General features: G+C 40.9%; 1 protein-coding gene across 3 annotated transcripts in view; it reads left to right on the top strand.

The window, feature by feature from the left end:
- The window catches only part of FAM172A (family with sequence similarity 172 member A), a 350,899-nt gene that overhangs the window by 56,202 nt on the left and 272,069 nt on the right, over positions 1 to 22,628 (top strand). For all 3 annotated transcript variants that reach the window (XM_054031751.1, XM_054031750.1, XM_054031752.1), the window contains exon 5: positions 8,320 to 8,385. In XM_054031751.1, coding sequence (XP_053887726.1) covers positions 8,320 to 8,385 — 66 coding nt within the window. The remainder of the gene's footprint in view (positions 1 to 8,319; positions 8,386 to 22,628) is intronic.

The raw sequence follows: 22,628 nt of genomic DNA on the forward strand, positions 1-22,628 counted from the left end.
TGTCCACTTCCCCTCCACCCAAATTATGTAGTGCCAGTTTATTTGGCACTCTACCCTCTACTCTGTCAATAATGCCAATTTGAGCACCCAGTTATGTGCCTGTCCAACAAACCTCTCCCAGCTGTCTCCCACCCTTCCCCTTACACTTGCAATGATCAAAAAGGCTACTACCCTTTCCTCTTCCACGACAATTTTATAACCCACTTCTGCTTTAACACCAACAATCAATCTGCCAGGGTATGATGACTAGACTGAGGGGCTAAAACATGTTTATAACTTGTTTTTTATGTAACTTTCTCTCTTTTCTCCACTCTTTCTTGCCTTCTTAGCTTGTGGGTTCTTTGGGGATAGGGACTAAGTTTATCTTTGACTTCGAATAGCATCTAGCACAACAGACCCCTGATTCTGATTGGGTCCTCTGGTTAGAACTGTAATAATAATAATAGATCCTGATGTGAGGATTTTCAGTAATGTAATTTCAGGTTCATTATAGAGATGAGCTATTAGACATTTCTTTAGGCAGAATGCTCAAGACACTCAGCTCTTGTCTTCACTACTGGGGAGATTGACGCTGCTGCAGTCAATGAAGTGGGTGTTGATTTAGTGGGTCTAGTGAAGGCCTGCTAAATCGATGGCAGAGTGCTCTCTGGTCGACTCCGATACTCCAGCTCCCCAAGAAGAGTAAGGTAAGTCGAACGAAGAGCGTCTCATGTCAACGCAGCACAGTGAAGACACCGGGGTAAGTCGACCTAAGCTATGTCGACTCCAGCTACATTATTCACGTAACTGGAGTAGCGTAATTTAGGTCAACTTATACAAGTAGTGAAGACAAGCCCTAAAAGAGGAGATGATTTTAAAAAACAAACAAAAAATAAGCCAACAGGTGTCAGCAAAGACCATGGAACAAATATCAGATCAAATGGCATTAACAGCATATGCTGCACTCCTGACAAATCCCTGTTTTGTTTTTTAAATTTCTCTCAAAAGATCTTGAGATCCTATTTGTGATCAGTCAACTCAAAATCCAAATATCACATCTATGTGTTGTTTGAATTGAATTACTTTCAATAGAAAAAGCAAGAAATCCCTTAGAGGTAATGTCAATTCCATCCGAATGAATTGTCCAGCCACACTATAAGCCAAGTGAGGTCTTTTGTGGATTTTAAAAATGCTATTGATTTTTTTTTTTTTTTTTTTTTTAACTTGCAGTGAACAGAGCCTTTAGAAAGACCATTCAGCTTTTAGGTTTTTTTGTTGTGTTGTTTTTTTGTCACCAGTGCTGAGGTAAGCCTGTGTCGAAGAGCAGTATGTCAAAATGTTCCTTTGCATCTTTCATTGTTACTTATTGGCAGGTTTGTCACTTAAGGGTCAAAATAAAGCTCATTCAACCAAAGCTATGGCAGCAACAGTAGCAAGCCTTGAGTCAATCCTACCACTTGAGATTTGCCGCAGGGCAGTCAGTTGGAATTCATTGTGCATTTTTCACTGAACATTGTTGCCCTAATACTGCAAATTGAAAATTTGTGGGCTGACTTCTATATGTTAAAAGAGCTGTTTGTTCAGTTATTTATTTTAAGTGCTTATTCTCAGTGAGGAGACAAATCTTGTTAAACAATAAATCCATAACTTGCATGAGTTTTCCTGTTAGTGGGTTTTATACTTGTTTGTTTTCAAACTTTAGAGATAAAACACCTAACCTGCGTATTGTGCCTTGAATTCTCTGTAGTTGTGAAAGTTAAACCTGAGGTTGAACTTGAATTCCCCAAAATAGTGTCCTTCATAGATCCATTAATGATCCATTTTCTTAAGAGTTAGATTACTATAGAGCTGCAAGTTACTAGGTCAAGACAGAACTGACAGTTGAAAACATTTGAGAAGACTGGAGAGAGTGAAAACTATTCTCTTTCTGTGCATGTACAGAGTCAGCTAGCAGAATATGCTACTATCAGAAAAGTCCACTTATAGGTAAATGGTAATGATTTCATATATATGTGGAATTATCAGCCAAGACACTATTGTTGGGCAGGTACAAGTATTTTTTTATGTGATGGTCTCACAGTATGAGAATGTGTATTTGATCATTCAAGTTTAGTAGTTTGAGTGCTTTCTCTAACAGAAAACAAAATCTTAAATTTTCATTTAGTTCAACTCAAAGCATAGTAAATCATGTTTGAATTAATTATTTTAAAGATAGAAATATTCAATTCAATATTTTGAACAATCCTTTCTCGAGACTATTTATTTTAATTGTAATTTCCCTCCTTTTTTTAAACACTGCATGTTTGTTTGTTTAGGAGATTAAATTTGTATTACAGTTTATTAGCCATAAGAAGGCTTGGAAGGATTAGTTTTTTATCGCTAAATGTTGCTAAACGTTGATTTCACCGCACACATACAAACTGATGAAAATACATTTATGTCCATAATAATAGAAATGTACAGATAGGCAAAATAAGAAAAATGCCTCTTGAGAATTTATTACAATTTCATTTTTGGATATTTACATTGTATATTTTGGCATATGATGCTGACAATTTGTTTTAACTGTTAAAAAGCTTTAACTTTTTAATATTACAATAGATGTTGATTAAATAATTATTTAATGACCCCCCCCCCATAATTTTGCAAGCAGAAAATTTGAAAAAAATGCTTAAAAATAAATATTGATATTATTTGTCAAATATACAAAAACAAAAATCAAATTCTACCAAACCTCACAGAAGGAAAGTGTTGTTACCCAAGTTATATATGGATATGTAGAGAGGTAAAGTAAGATTAACAATCTGGAAAATACCATAGGTATGAATGATTTGCTAGGTTTTCTTTCTAATCTTGTGTATCTATTATTTGCCCAACTCTTTAGAGCAGTGGTGGGCAACCTGTGGCCCGCGGGCTGCACGCGGCCCATCAGGGTAATCCTCTGGCAGGCTGCGAGACAGTGTTTACATTGACAGTCGGCAGGCACAGCTGCCCGCAGCTCCCAGTGGCCACAGTTCGCCGTTCCTGGGATCTGCGGGACATGGCAAACCACAGCCCCTGGAAGCTGTGGGCAGCTGTGCCTGCGGACGGTCAATGTAAACACTGTCTCACGGCCCACCAGCAGATTACCCTGACAGGCCACAGGTTGCCCACCACTGCTCTAGAGTCTGGTCATGAATAAAATTATTTAAAGGAAAATTGACTGACTGAGTGAGTTCTCCAACTGGCAAATACATATTTTGAATACTTGGTTTTAAAAATAAAACTAATGTTCTGACAAGGTCCATCTCAGTCCCAAACATGACCTTACACATCCTTGGAAACAGAAATCTCCTATCCACTGAATGCGTATAACTTAGCCAATATGCCTCATCCTTGACATGGAGTGATGATTGATTATTTTTGTAATGTAAATGCTTTTCCACAAGGAACATGACAAAGGCCAACTTATTTCACATAGACCTATGAATAGTCATCAATTGGTAATGATTTCCAGGAACTGCTGACCTGTGCCCATTATTTGGACAAATGGTATAGAGGTGAAAGGCTCTGTATCCTGTTTCCACTTCCCTAATCCAGGCGCATATAGTACCTTTGTTATATTTTTAGCAGTGGATTTTCTTTAAAGAAACATTGGCATGTTCATAAGGCGGGGAGGCCTTTTAATTTATTTATTTACTTTTTGCCTGTTTTTTTTTGTTTCCTATGCACTGGACTTTCGGACTTTCTGCTACATCTTAACTTCTGGTGGGTAGACTTGATGAGGTTGGTTTTGAAAATGGGAATATACCTGAGAGAGAACAGAATTCAGGATGTACTGGATGTAAATCAAAGCATGGAAGGGGGTGTATAATCAAGGCTTAGTGAACTTCATTGCATTCTGGCATGGATTTTTGACATGATATATGCTGTAACAGCTTCTCTGGAGTAGCATGTACGTGTTCTAAAACAAATCATTCAGGTGTGATGTATCTTGCTCATCTGTATTGTGGAAGAGTTCACCAGCAGATCAGTAATATTTTTCTTTGTGTATGTGATCATTCATTTATTTTAATTATTAAAAAAAAAATTAGGATTTTAGGGTTTTTATTTTAAGATAAGCCTTTATCAGAGCTCTCTTTCTACTTTGTGGGCACACTTCTGGCTGCCATATTTTTCAGATTGTTTTATTATTTAATGCTCTTCAAACCTTAGTGTACCTTCACTATATTGTGGAATCTAGCTTGTATTTTCTGCTCTCATAATTTACATTAAGGCTCCAATACTTAAGGACATGTCTAAGCATGTGAGTAGTTCTATTGACTTCATTGAGACTACTCACATATTTAAATACCTCTCTGATTTGGCTCTTAGTCCCTAATTTCTCTTTTAGTTTAGCCATGTTCAGTTATTAATCTTTTGTTGGTTCCAGTATGAGGGATTGAAAAGTTTTCATTAAACATGCTGTTAATATAAACTTTTTAATGTTTTAAAGTAATTGAAAACACTCTTAAAAAACATCTCTGTGTAACCTTCTTAAAAGAACATTAAGGATGCAAAATCAATATCAATCTTGGCAATTAGTGTATGCCAAAGTTACAGTTACATTTCCTTATGCTGCCTTAATCTGGCCCTCATGCCTATGAAACATTATAGCTTGCCCAGAATTACATAGGAAATCTGGCAAAGTCAGGAATAGAATTAATCTCTTTGGAGTCCCAGTCTAGCACCTTACACACAAGAGAATGTCTCACTGTCCATCCTAATGAGTAGGGGTAATGTACCATAAATAGTATATGGTCATGTAATTAATATATTCACACAAGGAGTCTGAATTAAGGTCTCCTAAATGGGGCAATCTTAATTCTGGAATTCCTGTCTTTTGAGTGGTAGCTACTTTGCATTCTTAATATTTTAACATAAATGTTTAACCATTCATTTTTTTTGTAACTTGGCAGGTGCCCAATGCAGTTAATTGTTTAAGAGGAGGGTTCAGTTCCTCAATAAACCAGAAATGGAAGTGGATTAGAAGAAGGCATTTACTAAAAAAAGTGGGAAATAGGGTTGGTGTTCCTCATGTCTAATGCAATGGGAAGACAATCTCCTCTCCTTCTCCCCGCCTTAACCGTCAGATGAGCGGAGGATGGCAGAGTCTCTGCAGTGGTCCTGGGACAGATTAATGGAGTGGGGGCTTGATGATAGCCCTCCACCAGGTGGAATGATTACAAACGATGGATGATCTGCACTGGACAAGTTATTGCTGGATAGTTCCCTGATGTGTTACTTAACAAAGTTGTGGCCTAGTTAAACCACATCCCAGGTGTCTTGTCTTGCCTGGGACAAGGAGTTGTGACCTTTAAAGTCTAATTGACACCATTTAAAATATAACATTATTAATCACAGGCATTTTTTCAACTTTTTACCTTAAAGGAAGAAAAGAATAAAATAATTAAATATTTTTTAAATCTCGTCAATTTTATGTTGCACAATTACATGCTCCCTGAAACCACAAGAAGTCAGAAAATGCAAAAGTTAAAGTTCCAGCTACTGTATAATGTTAGATCAGCAGCATTATATGTACTTTCAGCCATATTCTCCACTTAAGGCAAGTGTGTGCTGATCTCCTGACAAAAATCTTCTGCAAAGCCAGCAAATCTGCTCATTGTAATATCCCTCCTAAATAATTATTAGGGAATTATTAGGTTGCCTAGCATCTTCTAAAGCAGTGGTTCTCAAACTATTGTACTGGTGACCCCTTTCTCTGAGTGCAACCCCCCCCCCCATTATAAATTAAAAACATTTGTTTATATATTTAACGCCATTATAAATGCAGCAGGCAAAGCAGTGTTTGGGGTGGAGGCTGACCGCTCGCAACCCCCCCATGCAATAAGCTCGCGACCCTCTGAGAGGTCCCGACCCCCAGTTTGAGAACCCCTATCCTAAAGTACCCTCTACCTTTCCTATGCCCTGTGGTGGCATGACGAGGGTGTCACTGCTTATCAGTGATCTCTAGCTGCCAGAATGATCCCTAGGGCCTGTTGGAAGCTGGCACAGTTTAGAGTAGACGTTAGTCTGCTCTTATCCGTGCTGGGACACCTGCCCAGTGCTGAGCAGACCAAGGATCAGAGTACTACCCTCCTCTCTGGTCTTCCATCAGATAGTCTGGCCCATGATATATTTGATTACTGTTTTTTCTGGTTAAACATATACATTACTTTAAATGTTTTTGTTGTAATCTATACAGTTGGTTTACGTTAACATTCCTGTCTTTTTAGGATTTGTATTATATTACAAAAGTACCTAAAGGCCCAATCACAATCAGAGCCTCATTGTGCTGGTCTCTCCAGAAACACATAATAAAAGATAGTTCCTGCCCTGAAGCACTGATGGTCTAAACAGATAAGATGGACAAACAGGAATAGACAAAAACTAATAGCCAAAGAAAAAAAATTTGTTTTGCATGTATTATCTAATATACATGTATGTATTCTTTTCTTCGCAGCAGTTTTTTAAAATGTCCTTTGAGCATTTTTGATACATTATTTAGTTCTTATAGCCATTGGAGGTTGATACAAGATTTAGTGTGAAAAATAAAATCCCTATGTTTGAGGTCATATCATCATTGTACTCATTTTAACGTCTGTACGCCATCAGCATCTGAGACTGTAGGGAACTTAACTGCTTTACTGTTGGCATAATACCAAAGTTGATTTCAGTGAACCATAAACAGTTTGGCCCTGGAGGTAAAATTACACTGTATGCATGTTCCTAACATACTGCTTTGGGGATAAACATGTCTTAAATCAACTCATTGCTTAAAGCTAAGTTCCCTCTCCAAATGCAGTTTCCCTGTAGATGGTAATGTTTAGTGAGACTGATTTTCTTTAAAACCGTAAACCTTTTGAGTGTTTTTCTATCAATAAATATATTTGAGCAGGATAGCAAAAAAATCATGTAACCCTAGTAAAGACTTTTTTATGGCATTTTTGTTTTGTTTTTAATTAGCTTTCATCAATACATTGAATTCATTGAGATTCGTTTTAAATGTTTGTGTGCTACATCTGCTTACATGTATGTAATGAAAACTTTCAGACCTCACCAAAACTTTATTTGGTAATTGCACATTTGGAAAATTAAAATTGAAATTTATTATGCCCTGGCTCCTACCTGCTCAGTTCATTGTGTGTTGTTAAGATGCCATCACTTGGGAACTTTGTTACAACTATGTTTCTGCTGTGTTTTAATATGCTTTGGATTAGGATGGCTGTAATTGTGGCCTTGAGGGGTTGGACTAAGGAACACCAGGTGGGTTTGCACCCAGATATTCTTAGGTCTTATCCTGTACTTTAACTGTGGAATTTAAGTGTGGTTCCCTGAGTCTTAAAGGGGGAGGCGAACCCCATTTGAGCCTATTAATGAGCACCTTTCTTCCCCCCCCCCCCCCCCCCCCGCCTCACACACACTTTTTAATTTGCCATTTTTCTCTGCTTCTTTAGCCAATGAAATACAGGCACTTATTTCAGAACCATTTTTACAGTCCCATATGTACAAAAGAATTTTAGTTTGTCCCCAAATTTAACTCAAAAACTGATAAGTGAGAGAGCTCTCCATTTCCCTATTATATGAAGGTGAAAAATAGTTTCCCCTAGATATTAGGCAAGCTTTAGAAGTTAGAACAGCTTTTGTTAGATTTGGGGCAGTAAGGAAGAGACTCTTAATAATTAAGTGGATTTTTTTTGGTGGATTTTTGAAATGATTCCCTTTGTTTCAGGCCTAAAAATTCAGCTTTTTTTCTACTTAGAGAATGCAGACCTACACCCCTCCCTCCACCTCCCTATGCTGGAGGGTGGTTCAGTTCTCTTCTTCTATTTAGAACACCTTTGACCTGCCCCTCCCCTGCTCAGTGAAATGCTTGTGCTCAGGATGACTAAAGGTTTTCCTCTCCATGTATCTCATGAGGTGAACCTGCAGGGGAGAGGGTTTCAGGAATCCTGCTCATGGAAAAATGCTTTTAAAGTATTTCTTTGCAAACGAGAGCCTTTCTTATATCCCTGAGTATATATTAATTAGTCATAATCCTTAGTTTTGAGCTACATAATTATTCACACAGCAACAGGTGGTAGAATCACAGGTACAGTTAGGATTTCTTTGTACTGAAAAGTAGCACATTCCGAGGGGAAGGGAGGACCCTTTTTCATGAAGATGTATATTCTGTAATTAGTTTTTTAGGGAAGAACACAGAGAGCAGATATACGCTCTGTTTAAAAGAGAAGCAGTGTGACTGGCCCACTTTTGTTAAGGCTTTTATGAATGGATGTGCAATTTCCACAAGTGCTTTAACTTCTGTTTTCTTTTTTGCAGATCATTACTAAATATGTCTATGAACTACTGGAAAAGGAATGCCACTTGAAAAAAGTAACTCTCCCAGTAAGTTGAATTTTTTTTCAAAGATGTTGATGTTTCCTTCACACTACAAAATGTACGAATAAAGAGAATCTCTTCCCTGAGGAGTTTGGAATCTAGATGTCAGATACAGATATGACAAACTGTGCTGAGGGCCCAGTCAAAGATGACTTGGACCACTGTATACACATGCAGCATGTTCATTCATACACAAAGAAATATGTAGAAAAATATCTATTTTTGTAATATATCTAATCTGTTTGGGTCTGAGTATATTTCATTGGGATCTATGTAGGGTGACCAGATGAGAGATGTGGAAAAAAAAAAAAAAAAAGAACCCCCAAGAGCCGGTGGTGGAGGGAAAAAAATCAAGAGCTGATAGAGCATAGGAAACATTGGTGGGGGCTGACGTGGCAGCATTACGCCCCGCACCAGCTCACCTCCGCTCCGGCTCCACCTCCCCTGAACGGGCTGACGCGTCCTGCTTCTCCCCCCTCCCTCCAGCGCTTGCACCGCCATACAGCTGATTAGTGCGAGCCTGGGAGGGAGGGGGGAGGAGGAGGAATGCAGCGTGCTTGGGGAAGGGGCGGACCAGGGCGGGGATTTGGGGAGAGATCCAATGGGGCAGTGAGGGGGCGGGGCCAGGGGCGGGGCCAGGGCGGGGATTTGGGGAGGGATCCATTGGGGGGGAGGGGGGGCCAGGGCGGAGTTGGGGCGGGGGGGGGGGGCGCGAGCCAGAGGGCAATATATCAGGACAATTCCTGTCCCGACCGAACATTGGTCGGGACGCAGGACAAACAAGTAAATATCGGGATAGTCCCGATAGGAATCGGGACATCTGGTCACCCTAGATCTACTACGCCTTTCTAGTCCTGGTAGGATTTGAGGTACCAGAAATTTAAAATTGTGTTACTTTTGGTATACAAAAACTATGCCATTTTGAAAATTGTTTATGGTTCCCCTGACACCTGTGCAGTTGGACTCAGAACTAAAGGCAAGGAAACAATGGTTGATTCTCTGTAACCTGAAGTCTTCAAATCAAGATTTGAAGATGTAGGTAACTCAGCCAGAGATTATGGACCTATTACAGGAGTGGGTGGGTGAGGTTCTGTAGCCTGTGATATGCAGGAGATCAGACTAGATGATCATGATGATCCCTTCTGGCCTTAAAGCCTATGAGTCTCTGGCTTTACAGGCAGAGGAATGGGAAAAAAATAGTCCCAATAAGATGTTTTAAAACTCTTTTAAAGACCCTCGTATAATAGCTTTTTTAGTAATGTTTGTATGCAATACATAAGTAATTAATCACCATTTGGGAGTAATGCAGCCATTCCGAAATTAAAAGATGTATAGTTGTACATACACTCCATACCACAATTACAATGTATTTTTACACTATAGGGGAAGAGAGTAGTGGCCCTAACACCTTTCATTATAAAGAGTTCTTGTGATCTTTGCTTTGAGAAGTTTTCATACATTCCCATTGTTTGCAGCAGGCTCTTGATATTTGGTAGGGGAATTCCTTTAGACTACAGAAATGACCCTCTTTGTCCAATGAGACTCCCTTCAGTTTTGGCTGAAATATAAAATATTTAAAATTACCATTACCTTCTCTCACTTACCGCTTCAGGAAATGGTTGGTAGCCTGCCAAAATCACTGAACATTCCAAGCCTGGGACTTGCTGCTGACACAGCAGCAAGAGCAGAAGACACTACACTGGGAACACTAAGCAGCTCTCAGAGGGGGAGAGAGAGCTGGACTGGGCTTCCTGCATCATGCAAACCCCAGATGCAGCACTTGGAACAAATAGTCCATTTACTCGCACCCACCTAGGGGCACCACATTGAATAGGTGCTCCTCTTGCTTCCAGACAGAGAGAGAGAGGTGCACTAGGCTCCCCACAACCACCTCTTGGCCCAGCACTAGTGTTCTATATATACCCCACTTACTCCTGGAGAATCTGACTCTAGTGGTCTCCCCAACTCCCAGGCAAGGGAGAAGGGAGGGTTGAGAGAGTGGCCAGACTCCCCTCAACTAACCCCAGACTCAGCATGTGGCACCAGCAGCCAGTCCCTCCTCTGTGGGCAACACCTGGAGCAGGAGCTCCTTCAATACTGGGGGTGGGGGGGGGGAGGGGAGGGAAGAGAGAGCCAGACTGGGCAGGGCTCACCCCATGACCATCTTGTACCCCTCTTTACAAAAATACCTTTTCTTTGATGCCAGTGTTGGGTGAGAATGCCAGACACTCAAGTTTATTAATTTGAAACTTCATTGATCCAAAAGCATGCCTTGCGATTACAATTACTATTATAGTAAGAAATGAGACATATAGAAAAAGAAAGTGACCAGTTATCTTCTGGAGTGTATCCAGGTCATGGTGGATTGCTCTTACAATAATCCAACTGCCCCTTACAATTTACATAATTTTATATACATCCAAATTACATATTTATTAGTTCTCTTCCAGTCACCATTAAATATTATATGCCTTGTGCAACTCATACAATATGCATGCGTAGGCTTCAATTGGCATGACTTTTGCTGTCTATGCCATCTTCACGTTGTTATTTTTCTTTGTTAATTGGTTTATTACCACTGAGTATACACTAACCAGACATAATTGACCAGGTCACTTTGACCCTTTGTTCTGCATAGGAGCTTTTGGGGACTTTCCTGTTTTTCTTTACTTGCCTTTTCCTTAATTGTGTATTGGCAGCACATCTTGTGTGTCTCTTGTCCTTCAATTTAAGCATAGTGGTCAAGACATCCTCTTTGTCCTATGCAGCAGTTATAAACAAACTTACTGAATAACAAGGTCATTAAGGCAACATTACACTCATGTCAAGCAAACTAGGCCAAAGCCATCACAAATATAACCTTACTGTCCAAACTTATGTATCAGACACGATCATTAAAACATTTCTAACAACATTATCTGGTATTAAGTCCTGGACCTCTAGTAGGAACAGAGCTGAATGGAAGCTGAATGTTCATGGTTCAAGTCCTGATAATACACAACGGTGGGTTGGCAGTATGGCACATATTAGAATGAGTTTTTTACATTTTTCTTTTTAAATTAAAAAAAAAAACACTAGGAAATTGCACATAAATGACTTCCATACAAAGAATATTATATTTACGTTGCAAAGTCAAGCACTCCAAAAGTAGGAAACTCCAAATTTACAATTGCCTGTGCAATCTCTGTTCAGTTCCCTCAAGTGTCTGCATTATGATAAAATCTACAATTACATGAGAACATGCAGTTTTTCTATAGGATTCCTGCCTCGTTTAGTGAACAGGATGGACACACAAAGGGGCAGACTTAAAGTTACACTGGCAATCATAAATCTGATATTTCTTAACTTTTGATTACTTGACTTTCCAAGCTAAATAACATGCTTTTAACATCATTTTTAAAATATGTAAAATACAAGTATATAATGCAAAACTATATTAGTGCAATTCTAAGACTGCTCTGCTAACTTAATAAAAAGTCAGGACATGAAGAAAAGTTAAGTTTCCAGCCACAACTTGGACAACTATGTCTATGTTGTACATCCTGTATGTTCTATGGAATGCATTCTCTACCTGATTTTCAAAAAGCCAGTTTAGCAAATATGTGATGACAGTAGTTGCATATGAAAATTAGTACGATTACCCACATTCATTTTTGTATACCTGACTTTTTGAAAATCAAATCTGTAGAGAGGGGGAAAATTGTATTTCTAACTGTATGTATGTAGGTAGGTATTTATTTATTATGGTTAATACCTGTGGGCCAACCAAGAATGGGGCCCATTGTGCTAGTCAGAGTACAAACACACAATAAGAGAGTCCCTGCCCTGAAGAGCATACAATAGCTAACCAAAAAAGGCAGACAAAGGGTAGGGGGAAAAGATATAACATACAAACTGAGTGAACAATGCAATGCCTGAAAACATCATTTTGGTTCTACTTTTTCTTTGTTTTGTTGTTTAAATTATTTCAAAGGGATTATGTCAGTAGATGAGCTAGAAGGGAAGACAAAAGATGGGAGGAGGGTTGGAAATCACGAGAGGGGGCATGGGAGGGTTTGCAGCAACAGCTATCAGCAGAGTGAAAACTGAAGAAAGCAGAAACTAACATGATCACTGTCCTTCAGTCCCTGCTTAAACCGCTTTCTGTAGCTGCTGTGTTGGGTTTGGTCTCTGGGTGGGGTTCCTACCTGTAGGTTCTTTCCTATAGACCATATAGCTGGGGGAATGGGCTGATGGTGTTTGGAAGAATTTTTAAACTTCTGTAATATACTTTAGGACTGTGTTAAGTGTTACTTTTTTTTTTTTTTTTTTTTTTTTTTTCCCCAGTAGGATTTTAATAGTGTGCAGAAAATCCATGTGTTGGAAGTTCAGGGTGGCTGCACTTGAAGTTCTCTCATCTTTATTTTTGTTGTCTGAGTAACAGACAAAACTGTTGTTTTTCTTTACATTTTTGGATTACATCTTCAGCAGCAGTATTATGCAATATTCTTTTCAGATGTAGACTCAATAGCAGTTAGCAAAAAAAAAAAAAAATACAGTTCCTCTTCGAGTGATTGTCCATGCCACTTCAGGTGTGTGTGTGCCTAATGCAGCAGAGTTGGAGACTTTTCCTTTAGCGTTACGTTACCCTTTGAGGCAGTGCATGCACCCTCTGCTGCCTTGTGCTGCTGTATGATAAAATGGGTGGAGCGGCCCCAGACATTTTCAGTTCCTTACTACTGCGATCAATAATTGGAGCATGTCAGCTTGCTTCTTCAAGTTTTCTCCCCTTACAGGGATTTTGTTTTTTCTTCTGTAAATAGTTGGTGCTGTTTGTTAGCAGAATTAGTTACTTAGATTAGTGTATGCTTCATTTGTTGGTTTTCTTCACTATTTTCATGAAGTGTCAGTTCTCTCTTGTTACGGGGTGCTGACATCTGGTATAGGCGTATACCTCAGGCTCTGGGATTTAAACCTTGTGCCAGCCACAAAAAATGTATGCCTCCTTCCACCTGCCTAAAGTGCCTCAGCAAGGGTCACGCTAAGGACCACTGACAAATTTGCAGAAACTAAGCACTGGATGAAGAAAGACAGAGAGACTGCCATATTTTTATGGAGACCGCCCTGCATCTGTCTTGTGAGCCTTCCCACTTGGGGAGTGCACTGAGTGTTTTGGCATCAGTACAGAGTACACAACTGGACACTGTTGCTGAGACAGGACCGCTGGTACCAAGGAAGAAGCACAAAAGGTTAGATTTGTCCAAGGAACTGAGACTTAGTTCTGCTAGATGATCAAGGTCCCTGTTACCATCCACCAGTAAGCACTTGGGAGGACAGGGGACAGTGTCCTCTGGAATGGGATGCTCTCTGATACTGGCCTCTTTTCATTACAGGTCATGGACCTCAGCACTGTCTGAGACTGACCCTTGCCATGGTACTGATTATTGCTGTGCAGCAACAGGAAAGTCTCTCAGTACTGGTGATGCCAGAGGGATGTGCAGCAGCACAAGACTTTGCCTTTTGGTGCCTGATGGTATAGGAGACAGCTCACCTGGTACTGGTGCATCTTCAGGCCCTGGTTACGGACTTAACTCAGGCTTGTGATCAGGACTGTGCAGGGATAAAATATTAGGGCCTTTGGCATTTTCTCCACAGGTGCAGTCGAGGGTAAACCTACCATGGTATCCCTGGTACTGACATCTCCAGAATGCCATCCCGCGATCTTGTCATTTCCTCATACTGCACCACCATGATCAGCTGACTTCTGGTCCTCCTCGGAGTGTGAGTAGGCTTTTATGTCCCTCACTTCCAAGACAGATGACATCACTCTTACTCTTTTATTGTGAGAGTTTTGTTGCTGGTACCCACTGGAGGTACAGAGACACTTCAGAGAAACGGAACCTTGGAGTACTCATGGCTGGGGTCCTGTGTTATACCAATGACCCTATTTCAGGGGTCGGCAATGTTAGGCACGCAGCTCGCCAGGGTAAGCACCCTAGCGGGCCGGGCCAGTTTATTTACCTGCTGACGCGGCAGGTTCGGCTGATCGCGGCCCCCACTGGCCGTGGTTTGCCGTTCCGGGCCAATGGGGGCGGCGGGAAGCTGTGGTCAGCACATCCCTCAGCCCGCGCTGCTTCCCGCTGCCCCCATTGGCCTGGGACGACTAACCGCAGCTTGTGGGGGCTGCGATCAGCCGAACCTGCCACGTCAGCAGGTAAATTAAACTGGCCCGGCCCGCTAGGGTGCTTACCCTGGCGAGCCGCATGCCGAACGTTGCCAACCCCTGCCCTATTGAATCCCATGGGGCATGCCTTCCACATCCAGATCCTCTCAAATTCCTCGACCTTTTCAGTCTCTTACCAGGCGACATGTTAACTATCATAAGGAAGTCCAGGAGGATGTAATCAGTACTGAGCAAAGCCATCAAAGCCTGCAAGATCCACTCTGCCTGCTCCATGAGGATCAGCCTTAGCCTCCCTTGCATTTATCCTCATCGTTACCAGATGAAACTGCAGCTTCTCACGATACTTCACTGGTCCAAGATCACAAGGCTTACCCACACCTTTTAAAGAGAGTAGCTACCCATCTTGATATCCCTGCTGAGGTGATCCAGGAGAGTTCTTGTAGAGTCTCATGGAAATGCTGGGCTAAGCAGGGCCTTTTAGAGTGGTTTTCCCTATCAATGAGGCCATGTAGAGCCTACAAGATCTTTATGGCCAACACCACCTTTTCTTCCTCAGACAGCCAAAAGAACCAAGAAAAAGTACTATATGCCTTCTCAAGGCTACAAACATTTTTATACCCATCCCTCGCCAGGTTCCTTGGTTGTTTTGGCAGTAAATGAAAAAGCACCTCAGGGTCATCTGTCTTTCACCTCAAACAACAAGGAGGCAAATAAATTAAACCTGTGAAAATGTATTCTATATCTGGTCTACAATTGGGCACTGCTAACTAACCAGCATTATTGACAAGATATGACTTCTCCTTTTGAGATAATATGCTGAAGTTCTCAGAAAAGTTGCCAGAGGAGACCAGACAGGAATTCCAGGCTCTGTTAGATGAGGGCAAGCTGGTAGCTCCCACCTTTCTACAAATATCCTTTGACAGGGCAGATTCAGCTAGAGCCATGTCATCTACAATATCTGTGCACAGATAGTCATGGCTTAAAGTTTTGGGTCTACTGCAAGAGGTCTAGCAAATGATTCAGAATCTTCCCTTCTGTTCTCCCAGAAGACAGATGAAATGTTCCACAGTCTCAAAGATTGAAGGCCCACTTTGAAATAGTTGGGAATTTACACTACTTTCCCTAAAAAGGAAGCAATTCTGCTCTCTGTCTCTGCAGACCTTTTTCCACTGAGACAGCCTGATCAGTCTAGGAAATGAAGGAAAACCATAGGAGAAGACCAGCTCCTTCTCAGTTTTTGTCTTCAACTGGTTTCTCCAGGAAGTCAGACAATCCCAAGCAGTTTGTTTGCCTGTCTTGTCAAGGACAGAGTGCCAGATCCAGTTGTGCCGATTTCTCCTTTCCCTATTTTTCCAACAGGTTTTCCCACTTTCTATTATCTTGGTCCCATATTATCACAAGCCGATGAATCCTAAGTACTGTGGAATAGGGATAGACCCTGCAGTTTATTTCCATTCCTCCTTGTCCCATCCTTTTTCAGGGACTCTTCTTACAAGGCTGTCCTCCTTTAGGAGGTCCAGTCTCTTATCCATTTTGGAGCTATAGAAGAGGTTCCCTTTCTTCTCTGAGGGAAGGGTTTCTATTCATGTTAGTTCCTGATTCCAAAGGCAAAAGGAAGTCTCAGACCCATTTTAGACCTGCAAAATCTGAACAAATATATAAAGAAGAGAAGATTTCATGCAATTACCCTGGTCTCCATCATTCCTTCCCTGGATCCCAGCAATTGCTATGTGGCCCTCCACTTGCAGAATGTGTATTTTCATGTCTCTCACCATCAAAGCAACAGGAGATTCCTAAAATTTCTAGTCAGTGACCCCATTTTCAGTTTACAGCCCTACCCTTTGCCCTGTCTGCTTCCCCACAAATATTTACAAAATGCTTGGTAGTGGTGGCTGCATTCCTAAGAAAAGCAGGGTTGTAAGTATTTCCTTACCTGGATGGCTGGTTGGTACGAGGTTGATCCAAGCTCCTAGTAGAAGTCAGCCTCTTCAGAATCTGATCCCTCTGCAGTGTTTTGGCTGTGTTGATAAATGAGGACAAGCAAATATTCTCTCCAAAGAATATAATTTATAGGGTTGGTTCTGAATTCTACTGTAGCCGGAGTGCTCCTACCTCAAGCCAGATTCCAGACAATATTAAGCATTTCCATAGATCTCAAAGCCCATTGATTACAACAGTGAAAAGTTGTGTCAGGCTGTTGGGGCACATGGGCTCCTGTATGTAGGTGTCTCAGCATACCAGAATTTGTCTCAGGAAATTGTAGGGTTGGTTAAGGTCAGTATAATCCCTGGCTCATCAACAATTGGAAATGCTGCAGGAGTGATAACTCCTTGGACTGATAGATGGACCCAGCCAATGTATGTGTGGGAGTTTACTTTGCCCCTCATTGAAGCAATATCTCATGCTGCTTCTGTAGGCTTGGGAGATCACCAAGAAACTTACGAACTCAAGGTCTGTGGGCCCAAGAAGATTTCAATCTCCACATAAATGTGCAGGAGTTGTGAGCTGTTAATCTGACCTATTGAGCATTTCTCCCTCATATCTAGGGACAGAATCTTCGTCTTCATGGATAACACTGGAGTGATGTTCTGTGTGAATGGCCAGGGAGCGGCCATATCAGGTCATCTCTGTCAGTAGACAATACATCTTTGGGAGTTTTGCATTGCAAGTGCAATACGTCTCAAAACCTGCCACCTTCCTCGGACTCAGCTTTATCAATTATTTAGATAATGGCAGAGAGAGTACACTTATAAAGTTTGAGGATGATACCAAGCTGGGAGGGGTTGCAAGTGTTTTGGAGGATAGGATTAAAATTCAAAATGATCTGGACAAACTGGAGAAATGGTCAGAAGTAAATAGGATGAAATTCAATAAGGACAAATGCAAAGTACTCCACGTAGGAAGGAACAGTCAGTTGCACTCATACAAAATGGGGAGTGACTCCCTAGGAAGGAGTACTGTGGAAAGGGATCTGGAGGTCATAGTGGATCACAAGCTAAATATGAATCAACAGTGTAACGCTGTTGCAAAAAAAGCAAACATTATTCTGGGTGGTATTAGCAGGAGTAGTGTAAGCAAGACATGAGAGGTAATTCTTCCGCTCTACTCCGCGCTGATTAGGCCTCAACTAGAGTATTGTGTCCAGTTCTGGGTGCACATTTCTGGAAAGATGTGAACAAATTGGAGAAAGTCTAGAGAAGAGCAACAAAAATGATTAAAGGTCTAGAAAACATGACCTATGAGGGAAGATTGAAAAAAATTGGGTTTGTTTAGTCTGGAAAAGAGAAGACTGAGAGGGGACATAACAGTTTTCAAGTACATAAAAGGTTGTTACAAGGAGGAGGGAGAAAAATTGTTCTTCTTAACCACTGAGGATACGAAAAAGAAACAATGGGCTTAAATTGCAGCAAAGGTGGTTTAGGTTGGACATTAGGAAAAACTTCCTAACTATCAGAGTGGTTAAGCACTGGAATAAATTGCCTAGGGATGTTGTGGAATCTCTATCATTGGGGATTTTTAAGAGCAGGTTGGACAAACACCTGTCAGGGATGGCCTAGATAATACTTAGTCCTGCCTTGAGTGCAGGGGACTGGACTAGATGACCTCTCGAGGACCCTTCCAGTTCTATTATTCTATCATTCTAAGTTTCCTTTAAAGATGAGGACTAAGAGATCAGATATGGAGCGATTATTTTGTGAAAAGTGTTCACCCATGGGTTTTTGCCTTTTATCCTGTGTGAGTTCATTCAAGAGTATAGTGATTTTCTGGTTTCACCCACATAGTAGTTATTGGGATATTTAGTGCGCTGGATGAGGTACACCACATGTTGTGATAGGCCGGTGTAGGAGCCATGGATCTTGAAAGGTATGTTCTGGGGCAAGGGTGTGGGGTGGTGATCATCATAGTGGAGATATGTCTGCAGGTTTTGCATCTGGTAGCATGGTAGGGTTTGGTGTGTCCAGGTCTGTGGGGAGCTTGTTTCTGATGATGAGTGTGGCAAGGTTGGGGGTTCAGGAGAGATTTCTTTCAGTATATTTTGTAATTGTTTGATACCCTGTATGGGTTACAATATGGGATGGTAGATGACAACTAGGGCTGTGTGGTGAGGGTTATGGGGTTTTTCCCCTGGTATTGAAGCAGGTTCTCTCTGGGTATTTGGATGGCCTATTTCATGATGTAATCTATTTCCCTAGTGGAGAGTCTTTGTTTGGTGAAGGCGGTTTTAAGGGTGTTAAGGTATGTATTCTGGACTTTCTCCTTGGAGCATATTCTGTGGTATGTGAGGCCCTGGCTATAGATAACAGATTTCTTGGTGTGTTTGGGGTGATTATTGGATCTGTGAAGATAAGTGTGGTGTGGGTTTCTTCCTGTAATAGTCTGTAGGGTTCCATTGTTGAAGCTGGTCATGATGTCCAGGAGGTTGATGCTGGTGTGGGAGAGTTCTTTGAATGGTCTCTTACAGTATGTGTTAACTACTTATGCTAAAGAATCTGCTCCACCTTGTATTTAGCTGCGACGCCTTGACTTTCTCAGATCTGAAGAAAAACTCTGTGTAGCTCAAAAGGTTCTTTCTTTCACCAACAGAAGTTGTTCAGTAAAAGATATTACCTTGGCCACCTTCTCTCTCTCACATTGCATTATTGTTGGTATTTTAATATTGAGTCTAAGTTTTTCTCCGTTTTTTCTTGTTTCTTCACTTGCAACATCTAGTAGCAGACCTGCAAGCTTAAATCAGGAGGAGAATATTCCAGGGTGAAATACTTCAATCATTTCTTTAAATTGCTCATTTTATGCTCCATTGACGTCAATGTTAACATAAAGAAGATAGTCTTTGCATTTGTTGTTTTTATAGCATAATCAGTGATTGATCTTTGCTGTTGTTTGAGCTGAAAACTAGCAGAGGTTATTACTAAATTAAGCTTACGTTTTACAGCTGTTGGAAGTCCTGAATCAAGAATTTAAATTATTGCAATTTTATTTCATTGGCAAAGATGGCACAAAAAGTCTCACTGTGCAGAATCTTCAAAGTCATCAATGTTTTGCTCTTTCTCTTAAATTGACAAAATTTCATTCAGTGTCATATCTGATCTAATAGAAAATGAAGAAACTTATTTTCTTTGATAAGTTGTCAGACTGAGGATTCTTGCTTAACAACTTTTGGCATTAGATAATTCTTCTAAAGGAAAATGTAAATATTTTCATTACTTCAGTCAGTCACTTGTTTTCAAACAACTTTCTTAAATTTTGGGCATGATAAGTTAGATGAATTCATAGACTGACATTTAATAATCACTAAATACTAATCATACTTTGTGTGGTATTGATAACCAGCTTTCACATTTCCTGGTTAGAATGTAAAACAACAACCTAGTGATTCAATATTGTGAGGACTGAAAAATAAAATGGACTAGGCAGCTTTATATAGAACTATGTGTTCAGACTCGATCACGTTCCAGATGTTTTTAGAAGTTAGCAAACCTGTACCTCCCTCACTGCTGCTCAGTGTATCCCTCTTTCTCTCTTTGACATCCAATAACAGTTATTTCCACTCACTAGCCATACACATAAGTGATTCCACCCATTCCTCTTCCTCTGTGGGCTTCTAGATCTATGATTTTCGTAATGTTTTTTAATAAGCAATTTTAATGGTCTCATCATTTCCTTTTAGTGTTTTAGAAGAGTTAAAATTTTAATTCACAGAAATAAGAGCCTAATGTTTCATGTCATTATTTCTTATTGACACAAACAATCTCTTTAACCCCATTTATTGATGAAATGTGCGCAAAGTGGTGGTGGTCTGTTGCTGATGAAAACATTGTGTATATTTATTATTATTATTTTTATTTATTGTCTGAGGTATTCTGAGATATCACATGAAAAATTGTGCTTTAACTTGTGGGAAAATTGAAGTAATGTTTAGAAACTTGAAATATTTCATAATATATCTAGAGTATATTAGCTCATCGGATAACTCTGGGTATCTGGAAAAACTGCAAAGTGTATGTAATTCACTAAAAACCAGAATTTGGAAATGAGGAATACAGTCAAAGATTGCATCGCCTGTAAAATGCCGATAGAATTTAGGATGATTTGAAATTCCTAGCTACAAAACTAAAATATTGAGTTTGTGTTTCATGTGAATAGCAATACTGACTCTAATTGTTAAATGAAACTTTTTTAGTTTTGCTGAGTTTATTTAATTTGTTTAAATGAAAGAGCAGAGTTAAGATCACAGTTAAGCGTTCATGAGCACATCTAAAACTGTGAATTGTTAATAGATACAAATTGCTTTATGCAGTCTCACTCTGACTAGAACTAAATGGTATTGTAGGCTGATTTGTCAATAAAGTGAGGTTGTGCACAAAAGTGACCTTTATGTGCATTCCTTAGTGAAAGCTTCATTTAATGAATTATTGCTGTTTGAAGACAAATTGGTTTGAAGAAAAGTTTCCAAATGTAATTAAGTTGACAAAGGGAATAAGGTTTTTTCCCCCTCTGTTCAGCGCTAACCCATTTACATAAGTGTGAACTAGTTAATATTATGCCTTCTAATGCCTGTGATTAGTGCAGTGTATTAAAGTGTACACTAAATTACACTTCTTTCAATTTACATTTTCATTTTAATTGTGGCTATTTCTATTTTCTTAAATGTTCAAATTGTTTGCAAAACTCAAGTTCACCTTACTAGATATCATTTGAGAGTTAATGTTTTGTTTGTCCCACTCCCAACATAGCTACAATCTTTCTTTATATTTTTATTGTTACTAATACTGTCGTTTGTTGTGATGGTAGTGCCTAAATGCTCCAGCCAAGACTAGGACCTCATTGTGCTATGTATTGAACATATATATTGCAAGCTCTTTTGGGTAGGGATTGTCTCCTATTGTCTAACTCAGAGGTGGGAAAACTACGGCCCGTGGTCCGTTATAAGCCAGCCCGTGAGCCGCACCACGCAGCTCGGCCCCGCTCCGGCGCTCCAGCCGGGGCGCTGGGTCGGGGGCTGGACCACATGGCTTGGTCCCGCTCTGGCCATGGTGCAGGGTCGGGGCTGCACCACCACATGGTCTTACCCGGGGTTCTTTCAACCCAAAGCTCTTGGTAACTTTTACTCTGTGCGAGGTGGTGTCAGTAAACAAATCAGGGGAGACATTGCCGTCCAACCGATAGATGGTTGGCACAAACAGGACAACACGAGTGCTTTCACTTAAAGCTAAACTTTACTTAGTCTCAAGCACTTACACACGTCTGCAACAGGTTAGTAAAACACCCTCAACCTTCGATAATTACCGAAGCTGAGTATGGCTCTCGAGAGGCACAGCGGTAGCCTGTATGCCGGGGGGAACACAAAATGCATCCAGAGGAGAGACCAGTCCCGACTTGAAGAGTTCTCCCCTTATTTTATACGTTAGTAACACAATGACATGTCCCTTAGAGAAAACTTGCTAAGCAAGCAGTCCTAATGGTCAAGCAAGAGGTTTTCTTCTGATTATTGATTAAGTAGGTGTGGGTTTTTCCCAGAGTTTGCAGCCTTGAGACCCTAATAGACACATTCCTGAGGGCACATCCTGCTCTTCTAAAATGCATGTATCAGCAACTTCAACACAGTTCTTACCAGGAAGGACTCTGGGTCAAGCTGCCCTTTCTGTGGCACTCAAATCCCCCTCCCTTCCTACCTTGGTCAAGCTGAGGCTGGGACATGGCTAATTTACAGCCTGCTGACTTGGCTGCTTTTAGCAATACGCAATAGTGGTTTCAGGCACTTTACTGATTTGCTGACATGTCCCCGTACAGTGGCTCCCAGAAGCCGAGGCATGGCTCCGCTCCGGCTCCTGCAGGCTCCAATGCAAGCTGCAGGGGCGGCGCAGTGTGCAGAGCCGCCCGGCCGCACCTCTGCATAGGAGCCGGAGAAGGGACATGCCACGGCTTCCGGGAACCGTTTGAGGTAAGCACCGCTTGGAGCCTACGCCCCTGCCTCAGCCCTGATTCCCCCTCCCGCTCTCCAAACCCCTCGAGCACACTCCTGCACCCCAAACCTCTCATCCCAGTCCCACCCCAGAACCCGCTCCCCCTCCTGCACCCTAACCCC

The sequence above is a fragment of the Malaclemys terrapin genome, chromosome 6 (genome assembly GCF_027887155.1).
Source record: "Malaclemys terrapin pileata isolate rMalTer1 chromosome 6, rMalTer1.hap1, whole genome shotgun sequence".
NCBI lineage: Eukaryota > Metazoa > Chordata > Testudines > Emydidae > Malaclemys > Malaclemys terrapin.